The following is a 17,407-nucleotide window of genomic DNA, read 5'->3' as shown; positions in this document are numbered from 1 at the left end:
GGCATCCTTCCAAGGAATCTGGCATTCCCCCTCCACCTCCCACATGGCATCTGTCCCCAGGGCCAAGGGTTGACTGGGACAGAGTAGGACAGTCTGCCCTGGGGAGCAGAAAGGTCAGGCTGGACCCTGGCTCCCTCAGGCCTCACATCCAGGCCGCGCAGGGCCCCGGCTCTGCTCACCGGGTCAGCCCCCGCTCATCCCTCTGGGGTCTCCCGAACGAGCCCATACAACCCTCTGAAGGCACCAAGCCTCACAGAGCCCATCTCTGCACAGCCTCCTTTCACAGAGACCACCCACCCAAGGTGCCCTTGATACCGACCCTGATATCGGTTTCCCCACATTAAACCCAGCATATATGGGGTTAAAACTAAAACTCTCATTCCCTGCTTACTCTCTGGCTTCCTGGCTCCAGAATCCACTATCCTCCATGGAGACAGACACCATCAAGGACAAGTACCTGGACTATCTCCTCCCGCAAAGAGATTCGGGCTGGTGAGAAAGCTGCTGACCAGCAAGGTCATGAGCTCCCTCCTCTCTGCAAGTGTTTCAAGGCCAAAGACAGGCTGGTGGGAAAGCTCCGACCAGCAAGGCCATATGCTCCCCCTCCCCTACCTAAAGCCCCAAATAAAAACCCTTCCTTTTAGCTTTTTGGGGAGTTTGGGATTTCAGCGTTAGCTGCCCTCTCTCCTTGCTCAGCACTGTGCAAAAATAAAATTCCTACTTTCTTCCACCACCCCCGGTGTCAGAGATTGGCTTGCTGCGCAGCAGGTGAGCAAACTCACTTCAGGTTCCATAACACCCGGGGTCCAGAGGACAGGATCCTGATGTCTCTTTCTCCAAAGACTCTGCATGTCCTCTCCCAGGAGCCCACGCTGACCTGCAGGGCTGGCAGTTTCCCCTAGCCTCCCTTGTGTGTGCGCTCAGGCCCTTGGGGAGTTCTGAAGACACACAGGCCTACAGGACACATCAACTTCATGAAGGCAAGGTCTGCACTCAGCCCTCGCTCAGCTCAGGACACGTTGCTGGAGGTCGACCGTGGGCCCACCGCCCCAACAGAGCAGAGTCGGATACAATGCGTGCCTCCAGGAAAGCCACTCCATGGTCCCCACACGCAGCACAGACGTGGCACGGTAGACTCCAGGCTCCAGCGGCTACAGGGTCCTGCAGAGCCACCAGCCAACCTCACAGCCATGTCCAGCCTTCCCACAGGTCCCTGCCAGCCCTCACTGGCCACACCGCCGGGTTGCAGCCCTGATAGGAGGCCCGGCTGCAGGACAGTGACCTGGGAGCAAGTATGTGGCAATGGATGAGGACCCCCGCCAGCGGGGTGCCCAGGGGAGCGGTGGAGGGCCAGGTCTGCCTGTCCCCGAGAGGGCCTATGGCCCTGCACACTTACACCGTGAGCCGCCCCCACTGGGCCAGCCCCCAGCTCGCTCCTCCAGGCAGTAGGACGCAGGAACGAGGGCAGTGCACCATCAGGAAGCCCTGCTGTCACGTCTCAGGCATGTGGCCCACACAGGCCCCGACGGCTCATGCACAAGATGGCCACCACCCTTTCCTCGCAAGGCTGCCTCGGAAGCAGCAGTGGCAGTGCCCGGTGCCCTCTCCCTTCCGGGGGCATCAGGGAGACCACCAGTGTGTGCTAAGAGCACACCTAGTCGACCCATAGCATGGAGGGGGAGAGGCCACAAGCTCGGTAGTAGAGATCAGGGGACGAGGCCACAGAGAGGAGAGCACCTCGTCTACAGCACAGGCGCCTCACCTGAGACCCCACTGTCGCTCAATCGACTTCCCAAGAACAGAGAGAGAAAAGGGAACTTCCAGAGCTGCCGAGGCCCCTGGGGGTTCCCACCCCATTTTTAGCTGAGAGCACTGAGGCAGAGCTCCCCTCCCCCCAGGCCCTATGGTCTGGGCATAAAAATAACAATGGTTTCTAACGATTCACCTCATCTGGGAGTGTATCCAGGGAGCTGGCAGACGGCCACACGGCCAGGATAGGTCACACCAGCCACCGCTACCTGACAGAGGACCCCAGCACGTCAGGTACCCCAGCCTCTGTGTCTGACCCAAGCAGCAGAGAGGGCGGGCTGCCTGGGCCATAGCCGGGGAGAGGATGCCTAGACTGCCCCCCCAGCATGGACAGTGGCTTCGGTCACTGCTGGGCCCTCAGCTGTCCCTTCCCCGCACAGGGAAGCAAGGGACCGCCCAAAAGCACCCTGGAGGACCTCAGACGGGCCAGGGCTGGGGCGAGGCCCAAGGCTGAGGGTTGGAGACCACGCAGACGGTGTGGACGGTGGGCTGGGTGTGGATCTACCTGCAACCAGCCAGGACAGCGACAGCCAGCCCAAGGTCAGGGGAAAAGCAGCAGGGAGCTGTCCCTATGCTGGACCGCAGGGCGGGCCGGCCTGGGCCTACAACCTCTGGCCTGAGCTGGAGTGGCTTGAGCTAGCATGGCTGGCCTGACTAAGGTGGGCCAGGCTGGGCTGGACTGGACCATGCATGGCTTGAGAGAATGGAGTTATGTGGAGGGGGGATGAACTATCCTGGGCTCAGTTGGGCCAGGCTGGTCAATCTGGGCTATCCTCAGCCATGCTGGACTGCGCTGGGCTGAGTAGACTGAGCTCAAGTGAGCTGGGTGGAATGAGACGGGCCAGGCTGGGCTGAGCCGGACAGAGCTGAGCCGGACAGGACTAGACTGATTTGGGCAGGATTGGACTGAGCTGGCTGAACTGGACTGACCCAAACTGGGCCAGGCTTGGCTGGGGTGAGCTGAGTGGATGAATGGGTGACCCCAGCCATCTGTGGGACAGACTTGACCAGGTTGGGCTGTTCTGGCTGCCTGCGGCCAACACGGGGTTGGCTGAGCCAGGCTGTCTCAAGCCAAGGTGATCTGGGCCCAGCTGGGTGGACAAAGCCAGGCCAGGCTGGGCTGAGTGAGTGGACTGAGCGAGGGTGAACTGGGTCAAATGAGAGCCTATCCTCCATGGGGCCGGGGAGACTCAGCTGGGCTGTCCTGCACTGGGCTTATTTGGATGGGCAGGGCGCAGTCAGGTGGTCCAGCTGAGCAGAGCTGAGGTAGTCGGGACTGGAGCATCCTAGATTGGTGCAGCTGGGCCGACCGAAGCAGAAGAAGGCTAACCCGGACGTAGGTGGACTTGCAGACCTGAGCTGGGCTAAGTCAGGAGAGGCTGAGTCCAGCTGAGTAGGGTCAAGGACAGTAAGTGAGGCGGGATGATATGGGCTCTCTTGGGCTACCTGGGTGGGGCGGGGCTGAACTGGGCAGAGCTGGGCTAAATTGGGCTGAGCTGGGCTGAGCAGTGCTGAACTGGGATGGGCTGAACTGGACTGAACCAAATTGGGCTCAGCTGGCCTGAACTGAACTGGGCTGAGCTAGGCTGAATTGGGATGAGATGGGCTAAACTGGCTTGGCTGAACTGGCCTGAGCTGGGCTGAACCGGGAAGAGCTAGGCCGAGCTGGGCAGAACTGAACTGGGCTGAACCAGACTAAGCTGGGATGAGCTGGGCTCAAAGAGCTAAGCGGAACTGGGCTGAGCTGGGCTGAGTTGAGCTGGAGGGAGCTGAGCTGGGCTGGGCTGAGATGGGCTAAGCTGAGATGGGTTGAACTGAACTTAGCTGACCTGAGTTGAACTGGAATGAGCTGGGCTGAGCTGAGCTAATGAATTGAGCTGAGCTAGGCTGAACTGAGCTGAGCTAGGCTAGGCTGAGCTGGGCTGAGTTGAGCTGGGCTGAGCTGAGCTGAGCTGAGCTGAGCTGGGCTGGGCTGAGCTGGGCTAACTGCACTGAGCTGAGCTGGGCTGAGCTAACTGAATTGGGCTGGGCTGGGCTGAGCTAACTGAAGTCAGCTGCACTGGGCTGAGCTGGGCTGAGCTGAACTGAGCTGAGCTGGGCTGAGCTGGGCTGAGCTGAGCTAATGAATTGAGCTGAGCTGGGCTGAGCTGAGCTGAACTGGGATGAGCTAGGCTGAGCTGAGCTGGGCTGAGCTAACTGAATTGAGCTGAGCTGGGCTGAGCTAATGAATTGAGCTGAGCTAGGCTGAACTGAGCTGAGCTAGGCTAGGCTGAGCTGAGCTGAGCTGGGCTGGGCTAGGCTCAGCTGAACTGGGCTGAGCTAACTGAAGTGAACTGAGCTGGGCTGGGCTGGGCTGGGCTCAGCTGAGCTGGGCTAACTGCACTGAGCTGAGCTGGGCTGAGCTAACTGAAGTGAGCTGCACTGGGCTGAGCTGAACTGGGCTGAGTTGAGCTGGAGGGAGCTGAGCTGGGCTGGGCTGAGATGGGCTAAGCTGAGATGGGTTGAACTGAACTTAGCTGACCTGAGTTGAATTGGAATGAGCTGGGCTGAGCTGAGCTAATGAATTGAGCTGAGCTGGGCTGAGCTGAGCTGAACTGGGATGAGCTAGGCTGAGCTGAGCTGGGCTGAGCTAACTGAATTGAGCTGAGCTGGGCTGGCCTGAGGTGGGCTCAGCTAACTGAAGTGAACTGAGCTGGGCTGAGCTAACTGAATTGAGCTGAGCTGGGCTGGGCTAGGCTCAGCTGAACTGGGCTGAGCTAACTGAAGTGAACCGAGCTGGGCTGGGCTGGGCTGGGCTCAGCTGAGCTGGGCTGAGCTAACTGAAGTGAACTGAGCTGGGCTGGGCTGGGCTCAGCTGAGCTGGGCTGAGCTAACTGAAGTGAGCTGAGCTGGGCTGAGCTGAGCTGGGCTAACTGCACTGAGCTGAGCTGGGCTGAGCTAACTGAATTGGGCTGGGCTGGGCTGAGCTAACTGAAGTGAGCTGAGCTGGGCTAGGCTGAGCTGAGCTGGGCTGAACTGAAGTGGGCTGAACTGGGCTGAGTTGAGCTGGAGGGAGCTGAGCTGGGCCGGGCTGAGATGGGCTAAGCTGAGATGGGTTGAACTGAACTTAGCTGACCTGAGTTGAATTGGAATGAGCTGGGCTGAGCTGAGCTAATGAATTGGGCTGAGCTGGGCTGAGCTGGGCTGAGCTGAGCTGAACTGAAGTGAGCTGAACTGGGCTGAGTTGAGCTGGAGGGAGCTGAGCTGGGCCGGGCTGAGATGGGCTAAGCTGAGATGGTTTGAACTGAACTTAGCTGACCTGAGTTGAACTGGAATGAGCTGGGCTGAGCTGAGCTAATGAATTGAGCTGAGCTAGGCTGAACTGAGCTGAGCTAGGCTAGGCTGAGCTGGGCTGAGCTGAGCTGGGCTGAGCTAGGCTGAGCTGGGCTGAGCTGAGCTGAGCTGAGCTGAGCTGAGCTGGGCTGAGCTGAGCTGAGCTGGGCTGAGCTGGGCTAACTGCACTGAGCTGAGCTGGGCTAACTACACTGAGCTGAGCTGGGCTGAGCTAACTGAATTGGGCTGGGCTGGGCTGAGCTAACTGAAGTGAGCTGCACTGGGCTGAGCTGAACTGGGCTGAGTTGAGCTGGAGGGAGCTGAGCTGGGCTGGGCTGAGATGGGCTAAGCTGAGATGGGTTGAACTGAACTTAGCTGACCTGAGTTGAATTGGAATGAGCTGGGCTGAGCTGAGCTAATGAATTGAGCTGAGCTAGGCTGAACTGAGCTGAGCTAGGCTAGGCTGAGCTGGGCTGAGCTGAGCTGGGCTGAGCTAGGCTGAGCTGGGCTGAGCTGAGCTGGGCTGAGCTGAGCTGAGCTGGGCTGAGCTGAGCTGAGCTGGGCTGAGCTGGGCTAACTGCACTGAGCTGAGCTGGGCTAACTACACTGAGCTGAGCTGGGCTGAGCTAACTGAATTGGGCTGGGCTGGGCTGAGCTAACTGAAGTCAGCTGCACTGGGCTGAGCTGAACTGGGCTGAGTTGAGCTGGAGGGAGCTGAGCTGGGCTGGGCTGAGATGGGCTAAGCTGAGATGGGTTGAACTGAACTTAGCTGACCTGAGTTGAATTGGAATGAGCTGGGCTGAGCTGAGCTAATGAATTGAGCTGAGCTGGGCTGAGCTGAGCTGAACTGGGATGAGCTAGGCTGAGCTGAGCTGGGCTGAGCTAACTGAATTGAGCTGAGCTGGGCTGGCCTGAGGTGGGCTCAGCTAACTGAAGTGAACTGAGCTGGGCTGAGCTAACTGAATTGAGCTGAGCTGGGCTGGGCTAGGCTCAGCTGAGCTGGGCTGAGCTAACTGAAGTGAACCGAGCTGGGCTGGGCTGGGCTAGGCTCAGCTGAGCTGGGCTGAGCTAACTGAAGTGAGCTGAGCTGGGCTAACTGCACTGAGCTGAGCTGGGCTGAGCTAACTGAATTGGGCTGGGCTGGGCTGAGCTAACTGAAGTGAGCTGAGCTGGGCTAGGCTGAGCTGAGCTGGGCTGAACTGAAGTGGGCTGAACTGGGCTGAGTTGAGCTGGAGGGAGCTGAGCTGGGCCGGGCTGAGATGGGCTAAGCTGAGATGGGTTGAACTGAACTTAGCTGACCTGAGTTGAATTGGAATGAGCTGGGCTGAGCTGAGCTAATGAATTGGGCTAGGCTGAGCTGAGCTGGGCTGAACTGAAGTGGGCTGAACTGGGCTGAGTTGAGCTGGAGGGAGCTGAGCTGGGCCGGGCTGAGATGGGCTAAGCTGAGATGGGTTGAACTGAACTTAGCTGACCTGAGTTGAATTGGAATGAGCTGGGCTGAGCTGAGCTAATGAATTGGGCTGAGCTGGGCTGAGCTGGGCTGAGCTGAGCTGAACTGAAGTGAGCTGAACTGGGCTGAGTTGAGCTGGAGGGAGCTGAGCTGGGCCGGGCTGAGATGGGCTAAGCTGAGATGGTTTGAACTGAACTTAGCTGACCTGAGTTGAATTGGAATGAGCTGGGCTGAGCTGAGCTAATGAATTGGGCTGAGCTGGGCTGAGCTGAGCTGAACTGGGATGAGCTAGGCTGAGCTGAGCTGGGCTGAGCTAACTGAAGTGAGCTGAGCTGGGCTGGCCTGATGTGGGCTCAGCTAACTGAAGTGAACTGAGCTGGGCTGGGCTGAGCTGAGCTGGGCTGAGCTAACTGAATTGAGCTGAGCTGGGCTGAGCTAACTGAATTGGGCTGGGCTGGGCTGAGCTAACTGAAGTCAGCTGCACTGGGCTGAGCTGAACTGGGCTGAGTTGAGCTGGAGGGAGCTGAGCTGGGCTGGGCTGAGATGGGCTAAGCTGAGATGGGTTGAACTGAACTTAGCTGACCTGAGTTGAATTGGAATGAGCTGGGCTGAGCTGAGCTAATGAATTGAGCTGAGCTGGGCTGAGCTGAGCTGAACTGGGATGAGCTAGGCTGAGCTGAGCTGGGCTGAGCTAACTGAATTGAGCTGAGCTGGGCTGGCCTGAGGTGGGCTCAGCTAACTGAAGTGAACTGAGCTGGGCTGAGCTAACTGAATTGAGCTGAGCTGGGCTGGGCTAGGCTCAGCTGAGCTGGGCTGAGCTAACTGAAGTGAACCGAGCTGGGCTGGGCTGGGCTAGGCTCAGCTGAGCTGGGCTGAGCTAACTGAAGTGAGCTGAGCTGGGCTAACTGCACTGAGCTGAGCTGGGCTGAGCTAACTGAATTGGGCTGGGCTGGGCTGAGCTAACTGAAGTGAGCTGAGCTGGGCTAGGCTGAGCTGAGCTGGGCTGAACTGAAGTGGGCTGAACTGGGCTGAGTTGAGCTGGAGGGAGCTGAGCTGGGCCGGGCTGAGATGGGCTAAGCTGAGATGGGTTGAACTGAACTTAGCTGACCTGAGTTGAATTGGAATGAGCTGGGCTGAGCTGAGCTAATGAATTGGGCTGAGCTGGGCTGAGCTGGGCTGAGCTGAGCTGAACTGAAGTGAGCTGAACTGGGCTGAGTTGAGCTGGAGGGAGCTGAGCTGGGCCGGGCTGAGATGGGCTAAGCTGAGATGGGTTGAACTGAACTTAGCTGACCTGAGTTGAATTGGAATGAGCTGGGCTGAGCTGAGCTAATGAATTGGTCTCAGCTGGGCTGAGCTGAGCTGAACTGGGATGAGCTAGGCTGAGCTGAGCTGGGCTGAGCTAACTGAATTGAGCTGAGCTGGGCTGGCCTGAGGTGGGCTCAGCTAACTGAAGTGAACTGAGCTGGGCTGGGCTGAGCTGAGCTGGGCTGAGCTAACTGAATTGAGCTGAGCTGGGCTAGGCTCAGCTGAACTGGGCTGAGCTGGGCTGGGATGAGCTGAACTGGGCTTAGCCTGGCAGCTGAGCTAGGCAGGGCTGCACTAGGCAGGACTCAACTGGTTCAAGCAGGGTATTCCACTTATCAGAGGCCCGCTTGGCTTAACTCCATCAAGCTAAATTGAACTAAACTGACAGGTGGACCATCCTTGGCTGGCAGGCTGAGATGAGCTAAGCTAAAATGAATTTGGTTGCATTGTATGGACAGAGCTAAGATGAGTTGGGTGGCTTGAAATGGGGTATTCTGGGCTGACCTGGACCAGGGTGGGCTGTCTGGCACTGAGCAGGCCTGGAATAGGCAGAGCTGGTTAGACTGGGCTGGGCTGGACTTGTGGAACCAGTTGGTCTCGCTGGTCTCAGCCATCCTGACACAAGGCCATCTGGACTCTGCTCAGCTGGACCGGATGGGCAGAGTGGGGCAGGATGGACAGAACTGAGCTGGGAAGCAGGACCAGGTGGCGTCTGGGGCTCCGAGGCCAGGGGACGTGCAGGCGGGTATGCAGACCAGAGTCGCCTGTAGGGCAGGGCCTGAGATGGGCTCTGTGGGGTCTGCATCCTCCATCTGTGGGGCCTGTGTGAGGCTCCCCAGGAGGTCAGCGGGGAGGGTAGAGAACCAGGGACGCCCGGCTGGTCAGGTGACGGGTGAGGTGAACGGGACTGAGGAGCTGAGCCACAGCCACAGGGAGCAGGAGCCCCATGGGCAGCAGGTGGACCCACCCACAGCAAGGTCCACAAGGGCTGTGGGGTGGGAGAGGGGACACACTAGTGATCCTGGGGGGTAGGGACCTCTGGATCCCCAGGGTCTAATGAGGTCTGTGGTTGGGGGCAAAAGTGACAGTTTGACCATCCCTGGGGGTCTCAGGGTCCCTGCTCCCCAGTGGAGGTCTATGAGTGGGGGCAGAGGGGCCATCTGGTGAGTCCTATGGGGGGCTCTCTGTGTCCCCAGGCCCCACTGGGGGGCTATGGGCTCTGAGCATCAGCCTCAGGGAACAGGCTGGCACCTCTACCCCTCAAGAACCCCACATTCCAGCCACTCAGGGCCGAGGATGGGGAGTCCTGGCTGAAGGGAGTGACAGCAGCTGCTCCTGGTGGGAGAGGGGTTTGTCTGAGGGCATCTATGCTGGCATCAGGGGATGAGGAAAGAGCCCAAAATGAGCTGTCTGTCCCCTGAGGCTGAAGCAGGGGCCCCAGGGCCCCAAAAGCAATTGGCCTAGCACGTGACGAGCAACGGTCCCAAGGCCAGTACTGACCCCGGCTCTATCCTCACAGTCTCCAAGCAAGCCCCATTAATCTTGCCCTTGGCTGCCTGCTGCAAAGACACCAAGACTACTAACATCACACTGGGCTGCCTGGTCAAGGGCTACTTCCCGGAGCCAGTGACCGTGACCTGGGATGCAGGGCCCCTTAACCCGAGCACCATGACCTTCCCTGCCGTCTTTGACCAAACCTCTGGCCTCTACACCACCATCAGCAGGGTGGTCGCCTCGGGGAAGTGGGCCAAGCAGAAGTTCACCTGCAACGTGGTGCACTCCCAGGAGACCTTCAACAAGACCTTCAACGGTGAGCCAGGACGGCCCCGCCCGCCCTCCAGGGGGTGCCGTCAGAGGAGGAAGGGGGGGCTGGCCAGGAGGGCATCACCACTGCCGGTGACAGCCTGGGCTGGGACGTGGCGGCCTGGGCTCAGGGAGGCCAACACTGCGCCCACCCCCACCGCCCCCAGCATGCATCGTGACCTTCACCCCACCCACCGTGAAGCTCTTCCACTCCTCCTGCGACCCCGGCGGCGACTCCCATACCACCATCCAGCTCCTGTGCCTCATCTCCGACTACACCCCTGGCGACATCGACATCGTTTGGCTGATAGACGGGCAGAAGGTCGACGAGCAGTTCCCTCAACACGGCCTCGTGAAGCAGGAGGGCAAGCTGGCCTCCACACACAGCGAGCTCAACATCACCCAGGGCCAGTGGGCGTCCGAAAACACCTACACCTGCCAGGTCACTTACAAAGACATGATCTTTAAGGACCAGGCCCGCAAGTGCACAGGTACAGCCCCCGCTCCCCCAAACATAGACACCCGACACTCAGGGCTCAGAAAGGAGGGCAGGACACAGCCTCACACAGCCCTCTTCCCAAACCACAGAGTCTGACCCCCGCGGTGTGAGCGTCTACCTGAGCCCGCCCAGCCCCCTCGACCTGTACGTCTCTAAATCGCCCAAGATCACCTGCCTGGTGGTGGACCTGGCCAACGTGCAGGGCTTAAGCCTGAACTGGTCCCGGGAGAGCGGGGAGCCCCTGCAGAAGCACACACTGGCCACCAGCGAACAATTTAACAAGACATTCTCAGTCACGTCCACCCTGCCTGTGGACACCACCGACTGGATCGAGGGCGAGACTTACAAGTGCACCGTGTCCCACCCAGACCTGCCCAGGGAAGTCGTGCGCTCCATCGCCAAGGCCCCTGGTGAGCCACGGGCCGAAGGGAGGTGGGCGGGCCCCCCGGTGGAGACTGGGCTGACCCCATGCTTGTCCGTAGGCAAGCGTTTGTCCCCCGAGGTCTACGTGTTCCTGCCGCCTGAGGAGGACCAGAGCTCCAAGGACAAGGTCACCCTCACCTGCCTGATCCAGAACTTCTTCCCCGCGGACATCTCCGTACAGTGGCTGCGTAACAATGTCCTAATCCAGACAGACCAGCAAGCCACCACACGGCCCCAAAAGGCCAATGGCCCCGACCCCGCCTTCTTCGTCTTCAGCCGCCTAGAGGTCAGCCGGGCGGAATGGGAGCAGAAGAACAAATTTGCCTGCAAGGTGGTCCACGAGGCGCTGTCCCAAAGGACCCTCCAGAAAGAGGTGTCCAAAGACCCTGGTAAATGATGCCCTCTGCCCGCCGCCTGCCCACCCTCCCAGGGCTCCCTCCTGCTGGGGTGGAGGTGGGGGCCAGCCAGACCTGCTCCGGTCATTGTCGTTGTCAATAAACACTCCGGTGCCTGCTCAGAGCCCTGGGCGCGCCTGTTCTTGGAGGTGCGCGGAGCTGCGGGCGGGGGTGTCGGTGCAGAGGAGGGGTCTCCCAGGAGACGGGGCAGGAGAGGTGGGGCAGCTCCATCCACAGTCGCCATCGTGCCAGTGGGCCCTCCCCACAACCCCACGATGCATCCCATCCACTCAAAGGAGCCCTAACAGCCAGAGGGTGGTCCCAGCGGAGGGACCAGGAGACCCCAGCCCACAGCCCCTTCCTCTCCTGCAGGCCCCGGAGGCCTCAGCCTCCACCCCCAGCCTCCTGCTGGCCCCCCTGGACACAGACAAGCCCCAAGTCACCAGGTCCAGCTGCACACACAGGCTCTTTGGGTGGAGAAATGGGCAGAGTCAGACCCCCACAGGTCTGGACACCCAGGGGCCCCAGACAGCCGCACCACTGTTGGCCCCACCTGCCATCACCTACCGAGCACATGGGCCAGGATAGGCCCCCAACCCACACAGGGGCCAGCACTGAGCCCCTGGCACACCCCTACCCTCTGACCCCTGCTCACATGGTCGTACCAGGCCGCGGTTGGCACCCAGTGCCCCTCTCTTGCTTCCCGGTCTCACTTCACCCCAAACTGGTCCTGGTGAAGGGCCTGGCCCTCACACACATGCTCCCGTGAGCCTCACACATAGTCACACCCACTCATGCCAGCACTCACACGCTCAGACTGCACCAGCCCCACACCCACACCAAGTCACAGAGCGACTCCCACAGCACCCTGTGCCACCAACAACGGGCACCCACACAGGCAGATGTGCCTTGAACACACTCTTGTATAGCCTCCCACGGCCTACTCTCCCGCCCAGGCCACTCCCAAGCCCTTCCTCCGCTGGGTCACACCCGGGCCACTGGATCCAAGACAGACATGGAGGGGCCTCGCACCCCAGCTGGGAGCCTGGCGGGCCCCACGGCTTCCTCCTGTGGCCCCAGCCTCCCCAGTTCAACCCTTCCCTGCCAACTGCACCCCATGGACAGACAGACAGACACAGACACAGACACACAGACACACACACTGACGCACACAGACACACACAGATGGACACACACACACACACACCCCAGGGTATGGGCTCCATCCCGCTCTTGCTCTAAACCTCAGCACAGAGCAGGCTGCTGGCCCCACCCCACCCCTACTCAAGCACCTCCATGTGCACATCTTGACACCCCCAGACCCCACACTCCATCCTGCACACACTCTCCCTAGCACAGGAGCACCCCCTGCATCTGCACGAAAAGCAGTAAAGGCCCAGCCCACACTCTGAAGACACAAGCCCAGAGGAACCGGGCTCACGCGCTCCATGGGGTCCCGCGCCGCACACACAGGCACAGGCTCACTCCTGAGAGCGGGCCCACCTGCGCCCAGCCCCAGGGCAGGAGGAGCGGGAGGCTGCGGACCAGTGGCAGAGCCAGCGTAGGGCCAGTGGGAAGCTCTGGGCTCCTTCGGGCCTGGGCAAGGTCCAGGCAGCCAGGCCAGCCCCTCAGACACCTGCTGCGATGATGCGATGATCCGGGGTCCTGTGAGGGGGCTGCAGAGCTCAGACCCCTCCTGAGGGTTCCGGGCGGGGCAGCCATCCGAGTACAGCTTGGAGGGGTCCCCTGGCTGGGGAGGGTGGAGCTGAGCCAAGATGGGGCCAGAGGGCATTGCGGGGGTTGGGGGGGGGAGCAGAGCCTGAGCTGAGGTCAGGGGCCTGCAGGGCTGAGTGGGGGTGACCAGCAGTCAGGGGAGAAGCTGTGAGAAATAAAGGGAGAGAAAATAGGGGTCACCTTGGGGGCAGGGTCAGGAGAGGGCCGAGGACGGGCCACTCCCACACAACCACCGGCTGATGCGGGGCCTTCAGACCCCCAGCCCTCCAGGACTGGCGGCTCTGAGCAGCCACAGAGGAGGCTGCACGGGGAGCTCTGCCACTCCAGCCATCAGCGGGGGCTGGCCGAGACCAGGGCATCAGGAGCCGGGTGCATGTGGGGCCCTGATACCCTCCACTCCCCGAGCGCAGCCAGGCCTGCCCCCACTCCCGCCACACACTGAGGCCGGGAAGGCTGACTGCCGGTGCCCACAGAGCTGGACCTGCAGGACCTGTGCGCGGAGGGCGCTGAGAGCGAGGAGCTGGAAGGGCCGTGGACCAGTCTCTTTGTCTTCATCGCGCTCTTCCTGCTCAGCGTCAGCTACAGCGCCACCGTCACCCTCTTCAAGGTGGGAGCACAGACCGGGCCTCCAGGGCTGGGCGGAGGGGTGGGAGAGGCCCAGAGAGAGGGAGATCCGCGAGTCCTGGGGCCAGAGCCGCCCTCACATGCACCTCCTCCCAGGTGAAGTGGATCTTTGCCGCCATCCTGCAGGAGAAGCCCCAGAACGTCCACGACTACAGGAACGTCATGCAGCCGGCATCCTAGGCCTGGAGACAGCCACGAGGCCTTGCCTCCTCCCTCCCAGAGTCTGAGCATCCCTGAGGCTGTCTGCTCTGCCCTGGGTGGGAGGAGCGGAGCAGACAACCCCCAAAGGGGCCAAAGTCAGGGACCCAATGACCAGCACACAGGAATCCAGAAGGTTCCAGCTCAGCCCAAGGTCCAAGGCACCCATAGGACCCACCAGCCACAGCCCCGATCCCCACCCCACTTTGAGACAAGCCCCAGAATAGCATCTGTCCCTTCCACAGAGGGACCTGGGCTGGGTATGGGTGTGACCACTCTGGGCTCCTCCCAGGTCCCTGGCATCGAGCCCACTCCCATTTGACTGAAGAACCCCCGAAACACAATGAGGGCCTATGGCCCAGCCGCTGCTCAGAGTTCGAGGCAGCCCAAGGCCTCACTCCCCAGACTTAGTCCAACCCTCCCCGCCCCCATGTTCGAGTGCCCTGCCCCCAGGCACACCCTGTCCCTCTGCCCACCCTTCCTGCCATCCACCCCAGCCCCGTCCCTGCAGAATGGGGAGGCAGAGAAGCCCTTCTGGGGAGAGGCCCCAGGACTGTTCGGGGCTGTGGGCAGGGCCCCCTGGGTGGGAGGAGGGGTCCCACAGCAGAAGGAGCTTCCCATGGGGTCCACACAGCGGCTGCCTCGGCCCAGCAGCCGCCAAACCCATCCACCATGGCCCGTCCGACCTCTCGCTCCTGGCTTGTCAGTTCCGTTCCTTCTCTCCAGGTTTCTTAGTAAAGTTTCTTTTGACAAACCCTGTGCCACCTGAGCGTGCTTTGAGGGTGGTACCTGTGGTCTCATGGGGGTGGGAGCCGAGCCCCCTGAGGACATGGACGGGGGACGAGAAGGAAGGGGCAGGGGGCAGCTCTGGGGCCCTGAGGGCCCAAGTGGCCAGCCAGCCACCGTCTCAAGAGTCCCTTGGACATCCACAAACACCCCTGGTTCAGTGCCCATCTCGCCTGGTCTCTGACCCAGACGCACTGCCCCCTCCCACGCTAACATGGAAGCAACAATTCCAAGCCCGGTGGGCCAGTCCGAGGGGCTGACTCTGTGGTCGGTGTAGCAGCCACAGAAACACAGCTGCACAGTCATCAAGGCAGGGCCAGCATCAGCCTCTGGGACCAGCAGTCACCCACCCCAGTCAGTCCACCCACGGGGCGCACGCACACAGGCCAACCCTTGGTCCCCTTCCCACTCCCCCCACCCCCATTCCACCAGCCAGCCCAGACGTCCCAATGAGCTGAGCGAGACACACGCGCTGTCTGGGGCTGGCTGCCACCCTCCTTGAGGAGATAGGAGCCACAGGCCCTAGTGAGATGGCCAGGTGGCCAAGGACAGTGGTGGCCATGGGACTGTGCTCCGTCCTCAGGATAACGAGGTGGTTTCCACAGTTGGAGAGACCTGCCACGAGCGTCCTTGTGAAGCCCACTGGAAATGGGGGCAGAATATGTGAACACACGTTGCGTAGGGCATGATTCCCTCATATAGAAAGAGAGCTCAAGAATCAATAAAAGAAATAAAAGGGAGCAGTGGGTCCTTCACAGAAAGGAAAAACTAGGTGGCCAATAATAGGAAGAAAATGTTTCAGTAATTAGAAACTGTACAATACGGAGGGAACCAGGGGTGAGGGTGGCCCTCTCGACCTTGTCTGAGAGCATGGGAATTGTTGAGACCTTTTGTCAGGGCCGATTGTCAGGGCCACATTCCCAGCGCGCACACACCCAGACCCTTCTGATGGGAGATTCCACTCTTGGCCATGGCCCTTCAGACAGCTCCTCGCTCCGTGCTAGGAGACAGCATCACATGCACTCTGACGTAGACCCAGGACGGAAATGAGCTCTGACAACGAGGTCAAACCTTCGCACCAGGCCTCCTGTTGGGGGTGGAAAACCCAGGAGTGGGCAATTCTGAGGCTTCTCCAGAGACGCTGAGGATTTGGTCTAAACAGAGCATCAGGGGAGCGGGCATCTCTGCAGGACAAGGCTGAGGCCACAGCTCCGGCCCCAATCTGCGCTTACACACAGACACACATGGTCACACACTCAGGGACACTCACGCACACTCACACTTTGTCATACACTCTCACACTTGCACAAACCCACACACAGTCGCAGGAAACCAGGCCCTAAATCCCCCCACTGCCTGCGAGCTTCTCTGAGTCGAGGCCCCGGCACCTCCTCCCCTCCTGGGGCTGAGAGCCCCCAGGGCAGAGCTGAGTGTCTTCTTTCTCTGACTTGCACCCTGGATCACGAGACCTCCCATGGACCCCAGAACGAGGGCAACAGGGGCTCAGCTCTCAAGGACCCCCTGTGAGCTGGTGCCATCACTCACAGGCAGAGGAGGGTGTGATGGTCACCCACCCGGAGGGCCCGACAGGCCCAGCACTGGGGAGCAGCAGCTCAAGAGCAGGGCCATGGGCCAGGGATGGAGGGCAGGACTCACACCGGGCAGTCAGGCTCCGGGACCCACAACAGGAATGCCAATGACCCCAGCTTCACACGCCCTCCAGCAGCAAGAGGCCACCTTCTCTGGGTCCCCTCATCCCTCCTTCTCTTCCTTCTCTTATTAACCCACCGTAGTGAGAAGAATGGTGACCCCAAAAGCTATGTCCACGTCCTAACGCCTGGAACCTGTGAATTTGACCTTTTTTGGAAAAAGTGTCTTAGCAGATGTGATTAAAGTTAAGGATCTTAAGATGAGATCATCCAGTGGCCCTAAATGCAGTGACTGGTGTCCTTATAAGGGACAGAGGGACAGAGGCACAGACACAGAGGAGGCCGTGTGAAGGCAGAGGCAGAGACTGGGGTGATGTGGCCACAAGCCCAGGGATGCCTGGGGCCCCTAGAAGCTGGAAGAGCAGGAAGGGTCATCCCCTGGAGCCTCCGGAGGGAGCGCAGCCCTGCGACACCTCGATGACTTCTGGTCTCCAGGCCGTGAGAATGAATTCTGTCGTTCTCAGCCATCAGGCCATGGTCCTTTGTCATGGTGGCCCCAGGACGCTCCCATGCCCAGCCAGCAGGCCTAGGCCAAGCAGAGGTCCCTCCTCCTTCCAGAGAAGCCCGGGGAGGACTCGTCTCCTGGCTCTTTCCATGGCCAGTTGGACTCTCGCGCTGCGCAGTCCCTGCCACGCAGGAGGCTCAGAGCCCAGGCTTCTTCCTTGAGTTCCGAGTCCTTCCACCCAACTACCGTGACCCCTCGAGTCCAAATGGACGCACCCTCCTCTGCCCCGAGTCCAGGGCCTCTGTGCCCACAGTGACACCGTGTGGGGCAAGGTGTCCATGTGGGAGCACCGGGCGATGGGAACGGGGAGGTGAGGGAGAGGGCGGGCACTGAATCCCCCCAGCGCCCACACTGTGTCCTCCACACTGGGTGCCACCCCGACCCGCGAGGCCCCATCGTGTGTCCTGTGTCCGCTGCCTCCTGCTCCCTCAGGCAGGCATGCGCTGGGCCTTTGGAGGGTGCAGGGCCTGAGGACTCGCGGTGGGCAAGAAGGCGAGTCATGGGGCAGTCATCATAATGCAGGCGACACTGGCACTGGGAGGGCGTGCGACCATGATGGGGACAAGAGGCCCTGGGAGGAAATGTCCCTAAGGGGTGACACCGTGGGGATCCTGGGCTTCACAATAAAACCCCCAGAGGTTCCTCGAGCCAGGCCAGGGCCGTCTGCTCACCCAGGGGCGCCTGGCTCCCCTCCCTCCATCCATCTCCTCCTCTCCTGCCCCACCCACCCCGACCCCCATCCTCAGCCTGCCCGAGCTCCCCAGAGACAGCCCACCTCCCCGAGGCCCAGCACCTCCATTGCACCTGCTGCTCTCCCCCGACACTGTCCTTCCTGGGAGGGAACCCTCGGTTCCC

The 17,407-nt window shown here is 60.8% G+C and overlaps 1 gene segment (V, D, J or C); it reads left to right on the top strand.

Annotated features, from left to right (window-relative positions):
• The first annotated feature begins 427 nt into the window (after positions 1–427).
• Positions 428–13,549, top strand: LOC102149992 (immunoglobulin heavy constant epsilon-like). The segment is given in 9 exon segments: positions 428–492; positions 1,967–2,043; positions 9,005–9,039; positions 9,341–9,686; positions 9,847–10,170; positions 10,268–10,588; positions 10,661–10,990; positions 13,204–13,337; positions 13,451–13,549. Coding segments are annotated over 9 exon segments (1,716 nt in total).
• Positions 13,550–17,407: the final 3,858 nt, after the last annotated feature.

The sequence above is a fragment of the Equus caballus genome, chromosome 24 (assembly GCF_041296265.1).
Source record: "Equus caballus isolate H_3958 breed thoroughbred chromosome 24, TB-T2T, whole genome shotgun sequence".
NCBI lineage: Eukaryota > Metazoa > Chordata > Mammalia > Perissodactyla > Equidae > Equus > Equus caballus.
This window is presented reverse-complemented; position numbering and strand designations above follow the sequence as displayed.